The sequence below is a fragment of the Lithobates pipiens genome, unplaced genomic scaffold (genome assembly GCF_037356315.1).
Source record: "Lithobates pipiens isolate NorthernLeopardFrog02 unplaced genomic scaffold, aLitPip1_a1.2 Scaffold_25, whole genome shotgun sequence".
NCBI classification, from domain to species: domain Eukaryota; kingdom Metazoa; phylum Chordata; class Amphibia; order Anura; family Ranidae; genus Lithobates; species Lithobates pipiens.
The window spans coordinates 126,292,453-126,312,520 of NW_027507787.1; the positions used below are offsets into that span (position 1 = coordinate 126,292,453).

General features: G+C 44.9%; 1 protein-coding gene across 4 annotated transcripts in view; it reads left to right on the forward strand.

The window, feature by feature from the left end:
* RASSF4 (Ras association domain family member 4) overlaps positions 1-20,068 on the forward strand; it is an 855,531-nt gene that overhangs the window by 672,908 nt on the left and 162,555 nt on the right. For all 4 annotated transcript variants that reach the window (XM_077454834.1, XM_077454835.1, XM_077454837.1 and 1 more), the window contains one exon: positions 2,819-2,920. In XM_077454834.1, the coding sequence (XP_077310960.1) occupies positions 2,819-2,920 (102 nt within the window). The remainder of the gene's footprint in view (positions 1-2,818; positions 2,921-20,068) is intronic.

Here is a 20,068-nt window from a genome sequence, read left to right on the forward strand (position 1 = left end):
ACTCAGGTGCTGTCCGTTTATTCTGATCATCCTTGAGATGGTTCTACACCTTTATTTGAGTCCAGCTGTGTTTGATTATACTGATTGGACTTGATTAGGAAAGCCACACGCCTGTCTATATAAGAACTTACAGCTCACAGTGCATGTCAGGGCAAATAAGAATCATGAGGTCAAAGGAACTGTTTGAAGAGCTCAGAGACAGAAATGTCTGCTGCACTTAAAGAGGAAGTAAACCCTGATGAGTTTACTTCCTCTTTCATTCCCTGTTCCTGTGTGGTTCTGACAATCCATTCATTTCAGTGGGCTGCCAAACATATTGGAGTGTGGAGAAAGTGTTGCAAAGCATAATGAACTACTATGCATCGCATAGTAGTCCATTATGTGTCACTTACCTGACACAGGAGCCAGCAAAGTCACCGCTGTCCCCTGTAGTCCGGCGCATCCATCTTCTCGGTGGGGTCTCGCTGCTCCACCGCTGTCATTCGGCCAAGCGCGATGCGCACGGGAGCCGACACGTGCGGCATCTTCATCGTTGATGATGCCACGCTCAGTGCGCCTGCGCGATGCTGTCTACGGCGCATGCACCGTAGACAGCAGTGCCTGTCTTTCGGCAAATATCTCCTAAACTGTGTAGGTTTAGAAGATATTTCTTGGACCTACAGGTAAGCCTTAATCTAGGCTTACCTGTAGGTCAAAGTGTGTTGTAAGGGTTTACAACCACTTTAAGGTTCCTAAGAGCACAGTGGCCTCCATAATCCTTAAATGGACGACATTTGGAACAACCAACTTCTACAATTGTTCCTATCCCTGTACATTGCACACTCACATCACTCCCTATCCTCAAGGAGCCCACAGTCCAAGGTTCCCATTCATATATGGTACTTTATGATATACTTCATATTTTTGGACAGAAGCCAATTAACCTACCAGCATGCCTTTGGAGTGTGGGAGGAAACCGGAGTACCTGGAGGAAACGCAAGCAGGCACCCCTAATTGAATAAGAACTTATTTTTTTAACATATTTATCAATCATTTACAAAAAAAAATCTTATCTTTTCCTTAACAAATATCCTATGTTATATAAATATACCCACAAAGACAAGACACACAAGGGAAGGCACCAACAATTTACACATTTACAAATGCTTTACATATTGTGCATTCACATCAGTTCCTGCCCTCAAGTAACTTACATATATTACTTATACATATACAGGGCCAATCAACATACCAGCAGGTCTTTACATGTGAGAGTAAACCTATGCAAGCAAAGGAAGAACATGCAAAATCCATACAGATAGTGTCCTGCTAGGATTTGAACCAAGGACCCTAGCCCTGTAAGACAGAATCGCTAATCACCAAGCCACTGTGCTTGATGGATCTGCTAGAGCACTTTGGATCACTATCCTGTTCAGAGATAGATTTTTAAGTTCAATTTCAATTTCTCACATTCTCATCAACACAGTTTGTGATGATCCAGAATGTATAGTTAGCTTGACTGTGAGCTGTCCAGGCCCTGAAGCAGCAAAGCAACCTCAGGCCATAACATTTCCACTACTATGCTTCACAGTTATGAGGTTCTTCTGAAATACTGTCATCGGTTTGTGTCAAACATGTCTACTTTTACTGTGACCAAACTGCTCTATCTTTGATTGATCAATCTTCAGCACATTGTTCGAGAAAGCTTGGTTTTCGCCTATATGGCAAACTGTAATCTGGCACTAATGTCCATTTATGGACAGCAAAGATGAATTGGAACAATTTCTTTCTGATTGTAGATGCATTCACTTTGACCCCAACTGTTACAATAGTTACCTGAATACCCAGAGATGAAATGTTGGGTTTCTTGGGAACTATTAGCATCAGTCAGCTCTTGGATTGGATTTGCTGGGCTTGATAGTCCTGGTCAATTGTTTGAAATCTATGTCCCTTCTAGATCATTTTTTTTAGGGTGGAATGAATGATTTAAAATCATTTGACAATCTTTTTAAATCCCTTGCCAGATTCATAGACATCAACAACTTTCTTTCTTCGAGCCTTAGAGAGATCTATTGATCTTAGCAAGATGACACCACACATGTCAATAGCAGAGAACACCAGACACTAGATATCTGAGGTTTAAGTAGGTTCCCCCTCCCTAAAGATGTTTTAGTTATTGGCACACAATCTGTAATATCCAATTTACTTTTTCCATATGAAAGGTCTAAAGCTGGCCATACATTATACAATATTATTATTCAATTTCCTTTAGATTTACCTTCAACTACGTAGTGCAAGGCCTGCCTGATTGCATACAAATTGAAAGTGTTTAGGCTTGACCTCATATATGGTTTTGATAAATCTAAAAGAAAATAGTACAAGACAATTGTATAATATATGGCCAGCCTAAGGTTTGCCTTTTCAAATACAGTAAAAATACCAACCGTTTTCATGGGGTGTACTACTACTGTCATCTTGAGATACTGGGAAAAGGTAGCAGGGCTTGTACATTAAGAGAAATTAATCCATGAAAAATGATATTCCGTGCAAACTATAGTTCCTAGTCTTTGTTTAAAAATGTTAAAACCCAACTCCAGACACAGACACAGGTTACAACAAAAATAAAATTTTCTTTAAAATGAGGAAGGATTAGAACCTTTGTCAGTATCTTATTGAGGAATTTGTCTACATGAGCCAGAGTTCAGTTTCTTCTTCCTTGACAGAAGCCTGAGTGTGCATAAAAAGTGCTACAGCAATACATCAATTTATAAATACTAAAATAACAAGTGGTATTGTGTGAAGAGGTCAAATGACAGATTTCCACTATGTTTCCTTTCAGACTTCTGTATTTACGCCAGCGTACAGTTCAGTGACAAATGTGCGTGTTACCAGCACGATGAACACGTCCCAGGTTTTAAACCTGCTGCTTAAAAAATTCAGGGTAAGCATGAAAAAAAATTTAATTAAGAAAAACTAGTTCATAGTTTATTTTCATTAACAACCTCCAATTTTTCCAGCGTGATCACATTTTCACATTTGTTCTATATATAAAACAAATATAAAAGGAAAAAAAACGCTGGAATTGTCATTAGCAACCAACCAGACTGTTACTGCTGTTGAAGTCCAACATAAAAATAAATAGAATAATGGTTTTAGGGCCAGTTAACACTAGAATGCATGCGTTCCTGTGTGGTTCTGACAATCCATTCATTTCAGTGGGCTGCCAAACATATTGGAGTGTGGAGAAAGTGTTGCAAGCACTACTTTTTCAGATCACGCTGCACCAAACCGCATGGTACTGCGGTGCCATATGGTTTGGTGGCCGCAAATGCGCTGCATTTGGAAAATGCGTTTAGGGTGCCATTAACTATTAGTGGCATCCACATGCATCTCGCAAGTGTAGCATGATCGGTGTGGGAAAAGTGCACAGAACACACCTTTCCCACAAAGCATTCCGATGTGAACAGTCCCTCAAAGTGAAAACAAGCTCCTGAATAATTCCTGTGTGAAGCAGAAGTATGTTAGTCCTACACCAAAAGCGTTTTTCATATGCTTTTTACAGCATAACATATTCATATGAATAAAGTGTCACTGCGCAGGGATGTATGCTCCACTTCTTTATAAGCTGCCAGCAAACAAAGAACTACCAAGAAAGGAACAAAAAAGGTGGGACAGGGGTTGGATAATAGGAAGAGAGGAGAATACATGGATTATAGTATACCAGTGCCTGGAGACTAGAAGCAAATCCTAAAAATGTTCAGAGAGGAATTTGCAGACTGGACGAAAAAGACAAGTTTTTATGAGAGCAGCAGGCAAGGCAAGGGGTGAGGGGGATGGGGGATTATGGTTCTGAAAAATTAGGACTGCATTCTTGAGATGGATCGATTTACTAAGTGATAAAATGTATGAGATTTTGAATAGGAATCCCACTCTGGAATATAAGAAAGATTTAAAAGTATTGGTTAGGAAAAGGAGCAAAGTGTTGGATAAAAAAAAAAGGTAGAGTATTTGGTTCCCTCTGCATGTTGTATAAATTGCCCTATACTGACGAAAGACAGGTAGGACCAATACTCCCACAGCTTCCAATGTTCATGTATAGAATGGGTCCTACTTCAAGAGATATTCTAAAGTTCAATGTGGTTGACCCTCTGCAAAAAAGAGCTCTGATTTTTTTTTTTGGACTCAAAAAGGGGTTTATGCATGTTGAAGATGCTGCGCTTTTAAAGAAACCAGGGGAATCAAGAAGAAAAAAGGAGTTTAAAGCATTCACAACTGGTTTAATGCATGTCATTGCTTTTATCTCATGTATGACCGAGGGGGTGGTTTACATGCTGGAGTGCCCTTGTGGTCTCACCTCCAGGAGTCTGAGGAAGTGGCAGAACTACCAGGTTTGAAAGAGTCACACTTCTGACCAAGCCCTGGATTTCCAGCACTATGGGGACCGCAAAAGCCCAGAATATAGCTCTAAGGTACTGACTGATACCTGTGTTTGACCCTCGGCCTGCTTCTGGATTATTCTCTGTCTGCTGCACTTGGCCTTGCTGGCTCTCAGACTGATACATGTGTTTGACCCTCGGCCTGTTTCTACACCTTCTTTACCTGTTTTACAGACCTGCTGGCTACCAGTCCATCCTGCACAAGCCCTCTTCCAGACCTTCACACAAGTCAGGTATCCCGCCGGAGGCTTGTGCCTCTTAATGCAACCCACTCCCTGTATCACCTCCAGGGGTGGTGTGCGCTGAGTCGCAACAGCCACCGCTCTCTGCATCTTGGCCTCGGTGAGTACCTCTTTGCTGATAGTACAAACCAGCCATGTCAGAGGCCAACAGAGCGGGTTCACCTTTGGAGATGTTGTGCCAGCAAGTTACAGCCCTTGCAGACGCTGTGCAGAAATTGCAAGAAGGGTACACCCAAATCGACAGCCATCTTCAGCAATAAGCAGGCACACCTGCACCAGTTAACGCAGCACCAGAGCCCCCAGGCGGGGCCTCCCTACCACAGGCCCATTCACCACCTGCCCTGATGATGGCGACTCCTGAACCAAGGGTACCTACGCCCGAGCGATTTTCGGGCGACCAAAAAAAATTCAGGGCATTTAAAAATGCCTGCTCCTTATATCTGGCCCTGCAACCAAGGACTTTTTCTTCTGAAATAGTGAAAGTTGGATTTATCATCTCCTTACTATCCGAAGAACCCCAGGCATGGGCACATAGCCTTATGGAACAAAGAAGTCCTCTCCTGAACTCGTGGAGTCCTTCTTTAACTCCATGGGTCAGTTCTATGATGACCCACAACATACTGCTACAGCTGAAGCCACTCTGCACACCTTAACACAAGGAAAGAGACCAGTGGAGGGCTATACCGTCGAGTTCTATAAGTGGTCAGCTGACACCGGCTGGAATGAGGCCGCCCTCAGGTACCAATACCGACAAGGCCTTTCCGAAACTTTGAAGGACGAATTAGCTAGAGTGGAGACCCCCGCCTCTTTGGAGGACCTGATTCAATTAGCCACCAAGCTGGACAGGCGCATGCGAGAGCGTCGCTCTGAGCGCCTTCAGACCCCTCGGCCCAGCTGGATGCTCCCCAAGTCGACCACTCCTTACCCTCCAATTCCGGTCCCTGCTAGCCCCTTGGCCGCGGAACGGGAACCCATGCAGCTAGGACTTGTTCGCCCTCGTCTCACCCCAGATGAAAGGCAACGAAGACAACAGGCCAACCTATGTCTGTACTGCGGAGGGGTTGGCCATTACCTTCGCAACTGCCCAGTGAGACCCTGTAAGCCACCTCTGCAATTTGTTATGAACTTTCAAGCCACAAACCTCTCCCAGTCTTATGTTACTCTTTCTCTGCAGCTGGCAGAAGAGAGGATTCAACTACCGGCTGTCATTGACTCCGGAGCATGCAGTTGTTTCCTGGACATCTCTGTGGCTCAAAAACTTCACATCCCTCTCCAAGACAAAAAACAAAATCTTCTTGTCCACTTGGCTGATGGGTCTTTACCTCGCTCCGGACCAGTTACATAAGAGACCCAGCCGATTCTCACCATCACGGACTCGGGCCACCAGGAGTTCCTACGCTTTGATTTGATTTCTTCTCCCATGTTCCCTATTATTTTAGGACTCCCTTGGTTGCAGGCCCATGACCCCCAAGTTAACTGGGGCAGAAAGAAGGTCTCTTTTACATCCTCTTACTGTTCTCAACACTGTTTTCCTCCAGTTCCAGCTACTTGTATGGCAGTCGTTCCTGCATCCGACAGTCTTCAGCATGTCCCTCCAGTATATCTTGAGTTTAAGGATGTTTATGATAAGAAGAAAGCCGATTGTCTACCACCTCATCGGTCTTACGACTGCCCCATCGAATTGTTACCTGGATCTGAAATTCCTTTCGGGCGCATATTCCCTCTATCCGAGACTGAACTAAAGGCTCTCAAAGCCTACATCGATGACAACCTGGAAAAAGGCTTCATTCGGCCCTCTTCATCTCCAGCCGGGGTGGGTATTTTCTTTGTTGAGAAAAAAGATGGCTCCCTCAGACCCTGCATCAATTATAGAGAACTCAATAAAATAACAGTCAAAAACCGATACCCGCTCCCGCTCATCCCAAAACTATTTCAGCGCTTCCGGACTGCCAAGATCTTCTCCAAACTTGACCTACGAGGCGCTTATAACCTTGTCCGGATTCGTACCAATGATGAATGGAAAACAGCCTTCAGGTCCAAGTTTGGGCATTTTGAGTATTTAGTGATGCCCTTCGGTCTGTGCAACGCCCCGGCCACCTTTCAACACCTGGTGAATGACATTTTCAGAGACTACCTTGACGACTTTGTAGTCGTATATTTAGACGACATTCTCATTTTTTCTGCCACCATCAAACTACACCGAGACCATGTAAGAAAGGTCCTTACCACTCTTAGGAAACAGAAACTATACCTTAAGGCAGAAAAATGCGAATTCGAGAGGACCGTTGTCCAATTTCTCGGATTCATCATTTCCACTCAGGGGATCGCCATGGACCCCCAAAAGGTCAAGGGGATTCTTGATTGGCCCGCTCCAGGGGACAAAAAAGCTGTGCAAAGATTCATAGGCTTTGCTAACTTCTATCGAAGATTCATTGCCGGCTTCTCATCCACTGTTTCTCTGATTACGCAGCTGACCCGTCAACATGGACGCTTCCAGTGGTCCCAGGAAGCTCAGGAAGCCTTCATTAAACTGAAATCCTTGTTCACTTCAGCACCCATTCTACAGCATCCAGACCCACTTTTGCCATTTGTGTTGGAAGTTGACACTTCTGAAACCGCCACTGGAGCCATTCTTTCACAAAGACAGGGCCCCAAGGCCCTTTTGCATCTAGTAGCTTTTGCCTCCTGAAAGCTAAATCCTCCAGAAAAGAATTATGATGTTGGTGACCGAGAGCTATTGGCCATTAAGTTTGCCTTAGAAGAATGGAGGTATCTCTTAGAGGGCGCAACTCATCCTATTACAATTTTTATGGACCACAAGAACCTGGAATATCTCAGAACAGCCAAGCGCTTAAGACCACGACAAGCCCGTTGGGCACTTTTTTTTTCTAGGTTCAACTTCCACATTTCCTACCGTCCCGGGTCCAAAAATGGGAAAGCGGATGCATTCTCCCGGATGTTCCCTGAATCCCCCCAGTTTACTGAGCCCAGCACCATTCTGTCACCGCAAAATTTTCTCCTGCTTACACAAACCGACCTGGTAACTGCCATTAAAACAGCCTCAAGCCACTGTACCGATCCCATAGTGTCTTCCTTGAAGAAATGCAATGATCTACTTTGGGCACAGGATAAGATCTTTGTCCCTCAGGAAGTAAGGCCAGCAATCTTAAAGACTTTTCATGACCACAAGTTGGCCGGCCACTTTGCAATACGGAAGACGTCAGAATTGATTTCCCGTTCCTTCTGGTGGCCTGGTTGGAGGCGGGACTGTCAGAAATTTGTCTCCTCATGCATTCCGTGCCAACACAACAAAGGATTTAAAGCCAAACCTTGGGGATTATTGAGACCCCTACCTATCCCTGAAAGGCCATGGGCAGACATATCTATGGACTTTATTGTGGACCTTCCACCCTCAGAACGGTTTACCACCATCCTGGTTGTGGTTGACCGTCTTTCAAAGATGGCCCACTTCTTGCCCATGATTGGTACTCCCTCTGCCTTGGACGCTGCCAATACCTTAAGGAAATAGTCAGACGCCATGGAGTACCTAACAGTATCGTCTCAGATAGGGGCGCTCAGTTTACTTCTAAATTCTGGAAAGAACTCTGTAAGGCCCTGGAAATCAAGGTCTGTCTCTCATCCGCATACCATCCTCAGAGCAACGGTCAGACAGAAAGGACAAATCAATCTCTAGAACAATATCTCCGCTGTTTCTGTTCGGGCTCCCAGGATTACTGGTCTTCCCTTCTGTCTTATGCAGAATTTGCATACAACAATTCTGTACACACGGCTACTGACCAAACACCGTGTTGGTCGAATTTTGGATTCCATCCCTCCTTCCTCCCCAACTCCATCCCTGCAACGTCAGTCCCTGCTGTTCAGGATCGGATAGTCTCTATCCAATCAAATTTTCAAATGATTCGAGAAACCATGCAAAGAGCTCAAGACGACTACAGGAAGTACTACGACAAAGGGAGAAAGGAGAATCCAGCTTTTGGAATTGGTGAGAAGGTCTGGCTAGTCTCTACTCATCTCAAACTACCCTGCCCTTCACGTAAGTTAGGTCCTAGGTTTATAGGCCCATTCACAATCAAGAGAATGGTGAATCCTGTGGCCTTCGAGTTAGACTTACCCAGATCATACAGAATACATCCGGGTTTTCACGTATCTCTCTTAAAAACAGTGGTTCCTAGTCCATTTCCCGGAAGAGAGGAGCCTCCCCCGCCTCCAGTTGTAATAGATGGGGAGGACAAATTTGAAGTGGAAGCCATACTTAGCTGCAGAAAGTCAGGCAGACAACTTCAGTGCATAAAAGGAAAAAATAAACGCGCTTAGGTGAAGCAAGAAATAAACAAAAATTACTAACACTCTATAAGGAAGGCGGCAGCAATAAATGTGATACAAACACCTGACAGCAATAAGAAAATACAAAAAGCTGCGCCAACATAAAATTAACCTATAAATATAAACCCCTAAAAGAAATGTAAATTTTTTTATATATATATGTGAAATGTGAATATTAATATATTCCAGACTTTTAAATGGAAAATAAAAAATGACAATTAATGGGAATTCCTCCTCAAAAAGTTCATAAAAGAGTCCATAAACAATCAACAGTTGTAGTCCTAAATGAAAACACCACACAGGAGGGTATGGTGATGGAGTCTGCACAGGCAGTGGGTCCCCCAGATAGGGGTGGTTCACAGCCTGTGCAACCCATCCAACCACTTAATCAAAAACGTCCCCATCTTGCCAATAAAATTCAATCTAATTTAACGAACCACTCTCACCCTTCCCCTCGGAGAGGACGGGGTAACAATAGGGGCTTTGTACCCCCACGAGGCCAATTTAGGCCTTCTGGCCCCCCGAGACCATATAATGGCCATGGAAATGTGAGTGCCAATTACACATTTCCTTACAATACAAATTACCCACCCCGAGGGAGAGGTTGGGTCCGATATCCAAATCAAAGAGGAAGGGGCCCATCTCTCAATTATCATGACGGGTGGAGCTCGCAAGGCGGTACTAACTATGATTATAACTCCTCCATATATGACAATATGGGAGGATATTCTGAATGGGATTATAATATCCCCACTAGAAATGCTTTTTTCCCTTTGAGTGATCTCAATGCCCCTGAAGGTGATGGTAACTCACAACCCCCTTTCGTTCCAGTCCATGAACCCTCAAGAATTGGGCCCCAGCTGGTCTCTACTAATGAACGACTTGGGGATAGCCCTTTAGGTCTAAATGCACCAAACAGCTGGGGTTTTCCCAAACCCACACAAGGCATCAAAAGGTTAGGAGAAAGAGGAGAGGAACCAGAGGGGGGAGGCGGGCCAGAACAGCAAAAAAGACCCAGAATGTAACAGGTAAGGGCATTTTCAATTTGAGTTCAAAAGCTTTGTCTGAATCAGAACAACAGATTCTTGACAAAGGTTTGAAGTTTGTACCCCCGGTAGGATTAAATAAATTCCAAACGTATATGGATGTGCATAAATTTGTGAGAAAAATTAACATCAAAAGATATATGATGGGGTCTATTAATACACACAACACGAACAACTCAAACACTGAGGCTACCCAATGCCTCACTTTTTAATCCTCCTGGCACACTTCCTGCTTCATTGCGAGTGTTCAGAGATGTGGTTTTGAGGGATCTAGATGCGATGGAAGTTAAAAAGTGTAGAATGAATAAAAATTTACAAGAGGGTTTGGAGTCTCTTTGTAAAAGTAAAGATCTTGTCATCAGGCCAGCAGATAAGGGCGGGGCGATTGTAATATTGGACCGAGCTGACTATGTGGCTGAAATAAATAGGATTTTAAGTGATACTAATACCTACACAAAATTATCTTCTGATCCAAAATTTTTATACACAAAGGAACTTGAAAAATTGGTAAATGTTGGCCGAGAGGCAGGCCTTCTAAATCCTAAAGAGAGCCTATTTTTGATCCCTAGGGCTCCACGTACACCAATTTTGTACTATTTACCTAAATTGCATAAGAATCCTATCTGCCCCCCCGGGAAGACCTATTGTTAGTGGTATTGATTCCATCACTTCCCGGGTGGGCAGATATATAGATTCGTATTTACAGCCTTTGGTCCAAAAGACCCCCTCCTATGTTAAGAACTCGAGGCATATTATTAATCTTTTAGAAAGTGTGTCCGCTGGACCCGATACATGGATGGTCACAGCTGATGTGACTTCCCTGTATACGATCATTCCACATAATTTGGGGTTCGAAGCGGTCCACTTGTATTTGGATAGAGATTCAGGCCTCCCCACCCAGCAGGTGACTTTTCTTATGTCCCTTTTGGAATTTGCTGCCTCCCACAACTATTTTTGGTTTGGGAATCAATTTTATAGACAGACCATGGGAGTAGCCATGGGGGCAAAATACGCCCCCAGTTTGGCGAATCTATTTATGGCTAAGTGGGAGGAGGATGTCATCTATGCTCATAATACACCTCAAATTGTCCTGTGGGCTAGGTACATAGATGACATCCTCCTCCTATGGGATGGTCAGGAATGTGATTTGAGGAATTTTTTGGAGTCTCTAAATAGAAATGAAAGGGGCATACAACTCAGCTATGAGATAAGCCAACTGAGAATCAATTTTTTAGATTTAACTATCTCTGTGGTAGAGGATCGTTTTGTCACCTCAACTTTCTTTAAGGACACTGATAGGAACTCCTTCATCCCTATAGATAGTTGCCACCACACTCCCTGGCTTAGGGCAGTTCCCAAGAGCCAATACATCAGACTAAGGCGTAATTGCTCAAAAGTTGAGGAGTTTTTGACACAAGCCGAGGTCCTTACCTCGCGATTTCTTGAAAAGGGGTACCAACAAGATTTTTTGACTGAGACCCTCAACGAGGTGACTAATATCAATCGACGCGATTTGCTGGTAGAGAGAGGCCCACGCGAAAACGCCTTCCAGGGAAGGGTCCCTCTTGTAACCACCTATTCACTTCAACAGAAAGGTATAAAAAAACTGATTAATAAACATTGGCATATCGTTGGTAGCGATGCCACATTGAAAAATGTGGTGGGCGAAAGACCACAAATAGTGTTTAGGGGTGCATCATCAGTACGAAATCGTCTGGCACCAAACGTTATTGACCCACCTGTGAGAGGTAGAGGTTTTTTTGACCAACTCACCGGGTTTTACAAATGTGGAAAATGTAGGGTCTGTTCTTTGAACTCTTGCCTTCATAGACGGACCACTACATTTAGGAGCACAGCCACTGGGATGGATTATAATATCAAGCCATGTATTACATGTGTCACTACTGGGGTGGTCTACATGTTGCAGTGCCCATGTGGGCTGCAATATGTGGGACGGACCAAGCGTCCACTACAGGTGAGACTCAATGAACATATAACAAACATAATTACTGGTTTTCCTAATCATTCAGTGTCCAAACACTATTTGATGTTCCATAATAAAGACCCCTCTAAAACCTTATTTTTAGGAATTGACAAACACAAACCCCATTGGCGGGGCAGTTCCCTGGTTAGAGAAATTTCAAAACTCGAGATGTCCTGGATCTATCGTTTAAAAACTTACGCCCCTTATGGGCTCAACATTGATACGGATGTATTGATAACTCCTAATTTCTGTTCTATATAAGTTTTATTAGTATTTATCTGTTTACATTGGAGTCTGTGTGACAGACCTTTCTCAATAAACTGTCTTTGCTTTACCTGTTTTGTGATGCCAGATTGGTCTATAAATATTATATATATTTTTTAATTATATTTTTTGAGTATATAATATGATTTTTATACACTATTTATCGATTAACATATATCGATAGGATATTTACACCAAATCTGCGTGAATATGTGGATTTGGGAATTTTCTATGGATCATATTCACAGATCACTATATATCGCTTAGTTATTTATATATATCACTTTATCAAATTAGCTGATATTAATATTTATTTTATTATAGCACATTTCATTCATACACATTTTTGGTATTCATTAATACACATACTATAGGCGTGTGACACTATATATAGTGGCACATTTTTTGTATCAATTTTCTAATGGATTTGGTTCGATTCACTATGCCATTTGCACCGTTCTCTTTATGCGTTGTGTATGGCATTGTGTGGACTACACACCACAGCATATTGAAATATATAAAAAATTTCATCTATATCTTATTTTTGGTTAAGGTTATTCTTACCCTAGATTTGATTTGACCCTTTTGAATCGTTCGTATGATAAAGCGAGTTCCTATGAGCTATATTAATTCGTAGGATAAGGTAGTTTGCTTTACTTTTTAGTATGGGATCAATCGCGCAATGTCTTAGGGCTATTCGCCAATAATTAAAATGGCGACGTGTGACTGAATCTTGCATCTCAGAACGAGGTTTGGTTTCAGCTTTGGTTATATAAGGTGGAGCGTCACTGCGCTGCCCGTTCCCCATTGACAACGTCAGGTATGACGAAACGCGTCTGGGAGGCACGCAGTGACGCCATTACGTTGTGAGAGAGGAGGACGGGCTCCTGAATGCCGGCCGGCTTTTTATGTTCTTTTTATGCACGCTGTATATACTCGATATTCATGTAAGTGCGCTACCTTTTACTTTAATAAATCCTCCAAACAGTATCACACTATGTCAGTTCCCTCTTTTTTCCCTTGAGCTACTGCTAGTATTGTTTGGGATCGTGGATTAAGATGTGCTTATAAGAGTGCTGTTGTTCATTTCGGTGAGCTGATCTACTTAAAAGAGGAGTATTCTGACGCGATTGAGGATATAATTATAACGCTCTAACCAAAGTTCCATCTGGTAAGCGCACCCACTATATGGTGACGGGCACTTGTGCGCATCTGAGTGTATTCAACCACCGTGGTGTTTTCATTTAGGACTACAACTGTTGATTGTTTATGGACTCTTTTATGAACTTTTTGAGGAGGAATTCCCATTAATTGTCATTTTTTATTTTCCATTTAAAAGTCTGGAATATATTAATATTCACATTTCACATATATATATATAAAAAAATTTACATTTCTTTTAGGGGTTTATATTTATAGGTTAATTTTATGTTGGCGTAGCTTTTTGTATTTTCTTTCAGACAACTTCAGTACCTAGTAAAATGGAAAGGGTACCCATCAGAAGACAACTCCTGGGAACCTTCTGGTAATCTTCATGCTCCAAGATTGATTAGAGCTTTTCATCAGGAACATCCGGAGTTGATGGCCAGCTTGGGTGTCCGGAGGCCGCCCCTTGGGGGGGGGGCACTATCAGGGAAGTAATTTGTATCAAACTCACCATCTCCCTGCGCAAAGACGCACACAAATTTGCCATAGATCGGCGCTCCGGCGCACGCACATTCGCAGCCCTACTGAGAGGCGTGCGCGAGTGTGCACAAGCACACGCATAACGTGAATTCCCTGACCAGCCTATAAAAGGATCCTTAGCACACAGACAAGTTGCTGGTTTGTCTCAGCTCACCTGTGTTCCTCTGCTTCCTGTTCCTGTTCGCCACTTCCTGTTGTGACCCGGATTGCCTGAAGACTATGCTCATTCTCTCCTGACCTGACCCCTGGCTTGTTCAACAGAGTTTCTGCTCTTAGCCTTGCTGCGCACTGGACTGATACCTGTGTTTGACCCTTGGCCTGCCTCTGGATTATTCTCTGTCTGCTGCACTTAGCCTTGCTGGCTCTCGGACTGATGCCTGTGTTTGACTCTCGGCCTGCTTCTGGATTATACTCTGTCTGCTGCACTTAGCCTTGCTGGCTCTCGGACTGATACCTGTGTTTGACCCTCGGCCTGCCTCCGGATTATCCTCTGCACTCAGCCTTACTGGCTCCAGGACTGATTACTTGTGTTTGACCCTCGGCCTGTTTCTACACCTTCTTTACCTGTTTTACAGACCTGCTGGCTACCAGTCCATCCTGCACAAGCCCTCTTCCAGACCTTCACACAAGTCAGGTATCCCGCTGGAGGCTTGTGCCTCTTGGTGCAACCCTCTCCCTGTATCACCTCCAGGGGTGGTGTGCGCTGAGTCGCAACAGCCACCGCTCTCTGCATCTTGGCCTCGGCGAGTACCTCTTTGCTGATATAGGGTTGCTGGTTGCAGTTATGAGCAGAGTGTGTCTATTACACTCTCTCTCACACTGACCAGACCCAACACTAACAGTTCCCCCCTCCTCCTGCCCCTCCTTCCATGTGTGTCCACGGGCCACATTCCAATCCCCAGCAGCACTGTGCTTCACAAAGGGAATGAGTGGGCGGGAAAGCCCAACAGCTGGGAACTAGATAGTGGAGGCAATGTGCAGCCTGCCCGAGCCTCCATCCTGGGTGAATGAAGTGTCTACCCTCCCTCCTTTCTCTCGACAACCTCTGAGCACACTAATGTACTGGCGGGCTCTGTGTACTGTAATATAAAGGGGGACTCTGATGTAAATGGGGGCTTTAGTGAGCAGAGACCCCCTTATATCAGGGTCCCCAGAGCACCACCTACATCAGAGTTCCCTATTACACTACCGTCCACAGAGGTCTCCCTTAGGGCCATTTCACATGGGCGGACTGTGGGGGTTCTGTCCGCTGATCCCTGCTGAGCAGGCGGATGACAGGTCCTTGTCTGCTCCACTTGTGCAGAGCTGACATGGACATAGCCCATTCTTCTATATGGGTCGGTCATATGTAAATGGACCTCCTGATTATTTATATCTGACTGTCATCCAATCTGATCCTCTAGATGAATGGTGAATACGTCCCTATCTATCTGTTTTCAGCAGATCGGATGCAGACGGGTGTAAATGGACAAATGCCATCCACCTCCCCATAGAACTATGGGTGGTCCGATCGGTCCACCCTTGTAAAGGGGCCCTTTCAGTGCAAGTGGAAATTCTGCAGACTCTAAAGTAACAGGGGCTTTAGGAACCCTGATTAAAGGGGAATGCTGGGACGATAATGTAAGTGGTGGCTTTGGTTACCAGGGACCCCAATATATTAGAGTTACCCTTTACACCAGAGTTTGCAGTATTCCCCCTTACATCAGAGTTCTCACTAGTGATGGCCGAACGGTTCGCCCGGCGGTCGTTTCGCGGCGAATTTCCGACATTCGCGGTCCGCACGTTCGAACGCCTTTTTCCGTCGTTCGCCGCGGCGGACTTACGTGTTTAATGTATACAAGAACTTTAACCTTTGGTGACACGTTTATCATGTGATACAGGACAGCCAATTGAGACATGACAGCACATGGACACTTGTACATTCCCCCTAACCTATAAATACACCCGATCCGGTGGCCATTTTACATTCTTTCTTCTGTTAAGATAGGGACAGGTTCCTGTGTGGAGTAGGGAGAGATAAACCACTAGCTATTTGGTACACAAAAGTTCTTTTCAGGACTGGTATAGGTGTTAGGTGTTGATAGGTTTGCTGTGCTGCTGATTCTTGCAGCAGCCTGAGTGTCTTTTGTTAGTTTAGAGAAAGGGAAAGGACGGTGTATGCTACAGGGACAGCCAGATTAGTCTTTCATCATCATCATCATCATCATCATCATTAGCTGTTACTATCAAGGTCCACAAAAGAGCTGTTCCAGTAACCACTAATCGTTCTCTTTTTTTGCCAATTTGTATAGGGACAGGAAGGAAGCAGTGTTGTCAGGCAGTGAGGGTAATTTTAAAGACTTGCTGTTATTATTAGTTCCACAAAGGTTCTTTTCAGGACTGGTATCAGTGGTACAGTAATAGGCTTGTACATGTATAATATTCTTTCTTCCAAATATAGAAAGGATATTATACTTGACTGCTGCCCTTCTGCTGCAGTCTGCTAAACATTCACAACTCACTTGTTCCACAAAAGTTCTTATAAGGACTGGTAACTTGGTATAGGGTGCTACGGTACATAGGCTTGAGTGCGGTACAGTCTGCTGTTCTGTAAGGACCGCTATCGGTCCACAATAGATAGGGTTGACGTGCACCACTGCTGACCGCTGCCCTATACTGCAGCAGTCCTTCAGCGGTATAGGGACTGACGTACAGTCTGCTAATCACTAACACACAACCTGCTTGTTCCACAAAAGTTCTTATAAGGACTGGTAACTTGGTATAGGGTGCTACGGTACATAGGCTTGAGTGCGGTACAGTCTGCTGTTCTGTAAGGACCGCTATCGGTCCACAATAGATAGGGTTGACGTGCACCACTGCTGACCGCTGCCCTATACTGCAGCAGTCCTTCAGCGGTATAGGGACTGACGTACAGTCTGCTAAACACTAATACACAACCTGCTTGGTCCACAAAAGTTCTTATAAGGACTGGTAACTTGGTATAGGGTGCTACGGTACATAGGCTTGAGTGCGGTACAGTCTGCTGTTCTGTAAGGACCGCTATCGGTCCACAATAGATAGGGTTGACGTGCACCACTGCTGACCGCTGCCCTATACTGCAGCAGTCCTTCAGCGGTATAGGGACTGACGTACAGTCTGCTAAACACTAATACACAACCTGCTTGGTCCACAAAAGTTCTTATAAGGACTGGTAACTTGGTATAGGGTGCTACGGTACATAGGCTTGAGTGCGGTACAGTCTGCTGTTCTGTAAGGACCGCTATCGGTCCACAATAGATAGGGTTGACGTGCACCACTGCTGACCGCTCACCTATACTGCAGCAGTCCTTCAGCGGTATAGGGACTGACGTACAGTCTGCTAATCACTAACACACAACCTGCTTGTTCCACAAAAGTTCTTATAAGGACTGGTAACTTGGTATAGGGTGCTACGGTACATAGGCTTGAGTGCGGTACAGTCTGCTGTTCTGTAAGGACCGCTATCGGTCCACAATAGATAGGGTTGACGTGCACCACTGCTGACCGCTGCCCTATACTGCAGCAGTCCTTCAGCGGTATAGGGACTGACGTACAGTCTGCTAAACACTAATACACAACCTGCTTGGTCCACAAAAGTTCTTATAAGGACTGGTAACTTGGTATAGGGTGCTACGGTACATAGGCTTGAGTGCGGTACAGTCTGCTGTTCTGTAAGGACCGCTATCGGTCCACAATAGATAGGGTTGACGTGCACCACTGCTGACCGCTGCCCTATACTGCAGCAGTCCTTCAGCGGTATAGGGACTGACGTACAGTCTGCTAAACACTAATACACAACCTGCTTGGTCCACAAAAGTTCTTATAAGGACTGGTAACTTGGTATAGGGTGCTACGGTACATAGGCTTGAGTGCGGTACAGTCTGCTGTTCTGTAAGGACCGCTATCGGTCCACAATAGATAGGGTTGACGTGCACCACTGCTGACCGCTCACCTATACTGCAGCAGTCCTTCAGCGGTATAGGGACTGACGTACAGTCTGCTAATCACTAACACACAACCTGCTTGTTCCACAAAAGTTCTTATAAGGACTGGTAACTTGGTATAGGGTGCTACGGTACATAGGCTTGAGTGCGGTACAGTCTGCTGTTCTGTAAGGACCGCTATCGGTCCACAATAGATAGGGTTGACGTGCACCACTGCTGACCGCTGCCCTATACTGCAGCAGTCCTTCAGCGGTATAGGGACTGACGTACAGTCTGCTAAACACTAATACACAACCTGCTTGGTCCACAAAAGTTCTTATAAGGACTGGTAACTTGGTATAGGGTGCTACGGTACATAGGCTTGAGTGCGGTACAGTCTGCTGTTCTGTAAGGACCGCTATCGGTCCACAATAGATAGGGTTGACGTGCACCACTGCTGACCGCTCACCTATACTGCAGCAGTCCTTCAGCGGTATAGGGACTGACGTACAGTCTGCTAATCACTAACACACAACCTGCTTGTTCCACAAAAGTTCTTATAAGGACTGGTAACTTGGTATAGGGTGCTACGGTACATAGGCTTGAGTGCGGTACAGTCTGCTGTTCTGTAAGGACCGCTATCGGTCCACAATAGATAGGGTTGACGTGCACCACTGCTGACCGCTGCCCTATACTGCAGCAGTCCTTCAGCGGTATAGGGACTGACGTACAGTCTGCTAAACACTAATACACAACCTGCTTGGTCCACAAAAGTTCTTATAAGGACTGGTAACTTGGTATAGGGTGCTACGGTACATAGGCTTGAGTGCGGTACAGTCTGCTGTTCTGTAAGGACCGCTATCGGTCCACAATAGATAGGGTTGACGTGCACCACTGCTGACCGCTGCCCTATACTGCAGCAGTCCTTCAGCGGTATAGGGACTGACGTACAGTCTGCTAAACACTAATACACAACCTGCTTGGTCCACAAAAGTTCTTATAAGGACTGGTAACTTGGTATAGGGTGCTACGGTACATAGGCTTGAGTGCGGTACAGTCTGCTGTTCTGTAAGGACCGCTATCGGTCCACAATAGATAGGGTTGACGTGCACCACTGCTGACCGCTGCCCTATACTGCAGCAGTCCTTCAGCGGTATAGGGACTGACGTACAGTCTGCTAAACACTAATACACAACCTGCTTGGTCCACAAAAGTTCTTATAAGGACTGGTAACTTGGTATAGGGTGCTACGGTACATAGGCTTGAGTGCGGTACAGTCTGCTGTTCTGTAAGGACCGCTATCGGTCCACAATAGATAGGGTTGACGTGCACCACTGCTGACCGCTCACCTATACTGCAGCAGTCCTTCAGCGGTATAGGGACTGACGTACAGTCTGCTAATCACTAACACACAACCTGCTTGTTCCACAAAAGTTCTTATAAGGACTGGTAACTTGGTATAGGGTGCTACGGTACATAGGCTTGAGTGCGGTACAGTCTGCTGTTCTGTAAGGACCGCTATCGGTCCACAATAGATAGGGTTGACGTGCACCACTGCTGACCGCTGCCCTATACTGCAGCAGTCCTTCAGCGGTATAGGGACTGACGTACAGTCTGCTAAACACTAATACACAACCTGCTTGGTCCACAAAAGTTCTTATAAGGACTGGTAACTTGGTATAGGGTGCTACGGTACATAGGCTTGAGTGCGGTACAGTCTGCTGTTCTGTAAGGACCGCTATCGGTCCACAATAGATAGGGTTGACGTGCACCACTGCTGACCGCTCACCTATACTGCAGCAGTCCTTCAGCGGTATAGGGACTGACGTACAGTCTGCTAATCACTAACACACAACCTGCTTGTTCCACAAAAGTTCTTATAAGGACTGGTAACTTGGTATAGGGTGCTACGGTACATAGGCTTGAGTGCGGTACAGTCTGCTGTTCTGTAAGGACCGCTATCGGTCCACAATAGATAGGGTTGACGTGCACCACTGCTGACCGCTGCCCTATACTGCAGCAGTCCTTCAGCGGTATAGGGACTGACGTACAGTCTGCTAAACACTAATACACAACCTGCTTGGTCCACAAAAGTTCTTATAAGGACTGGTAACTTGGTATAGGGTGCTACGGTACATAGGCTTGA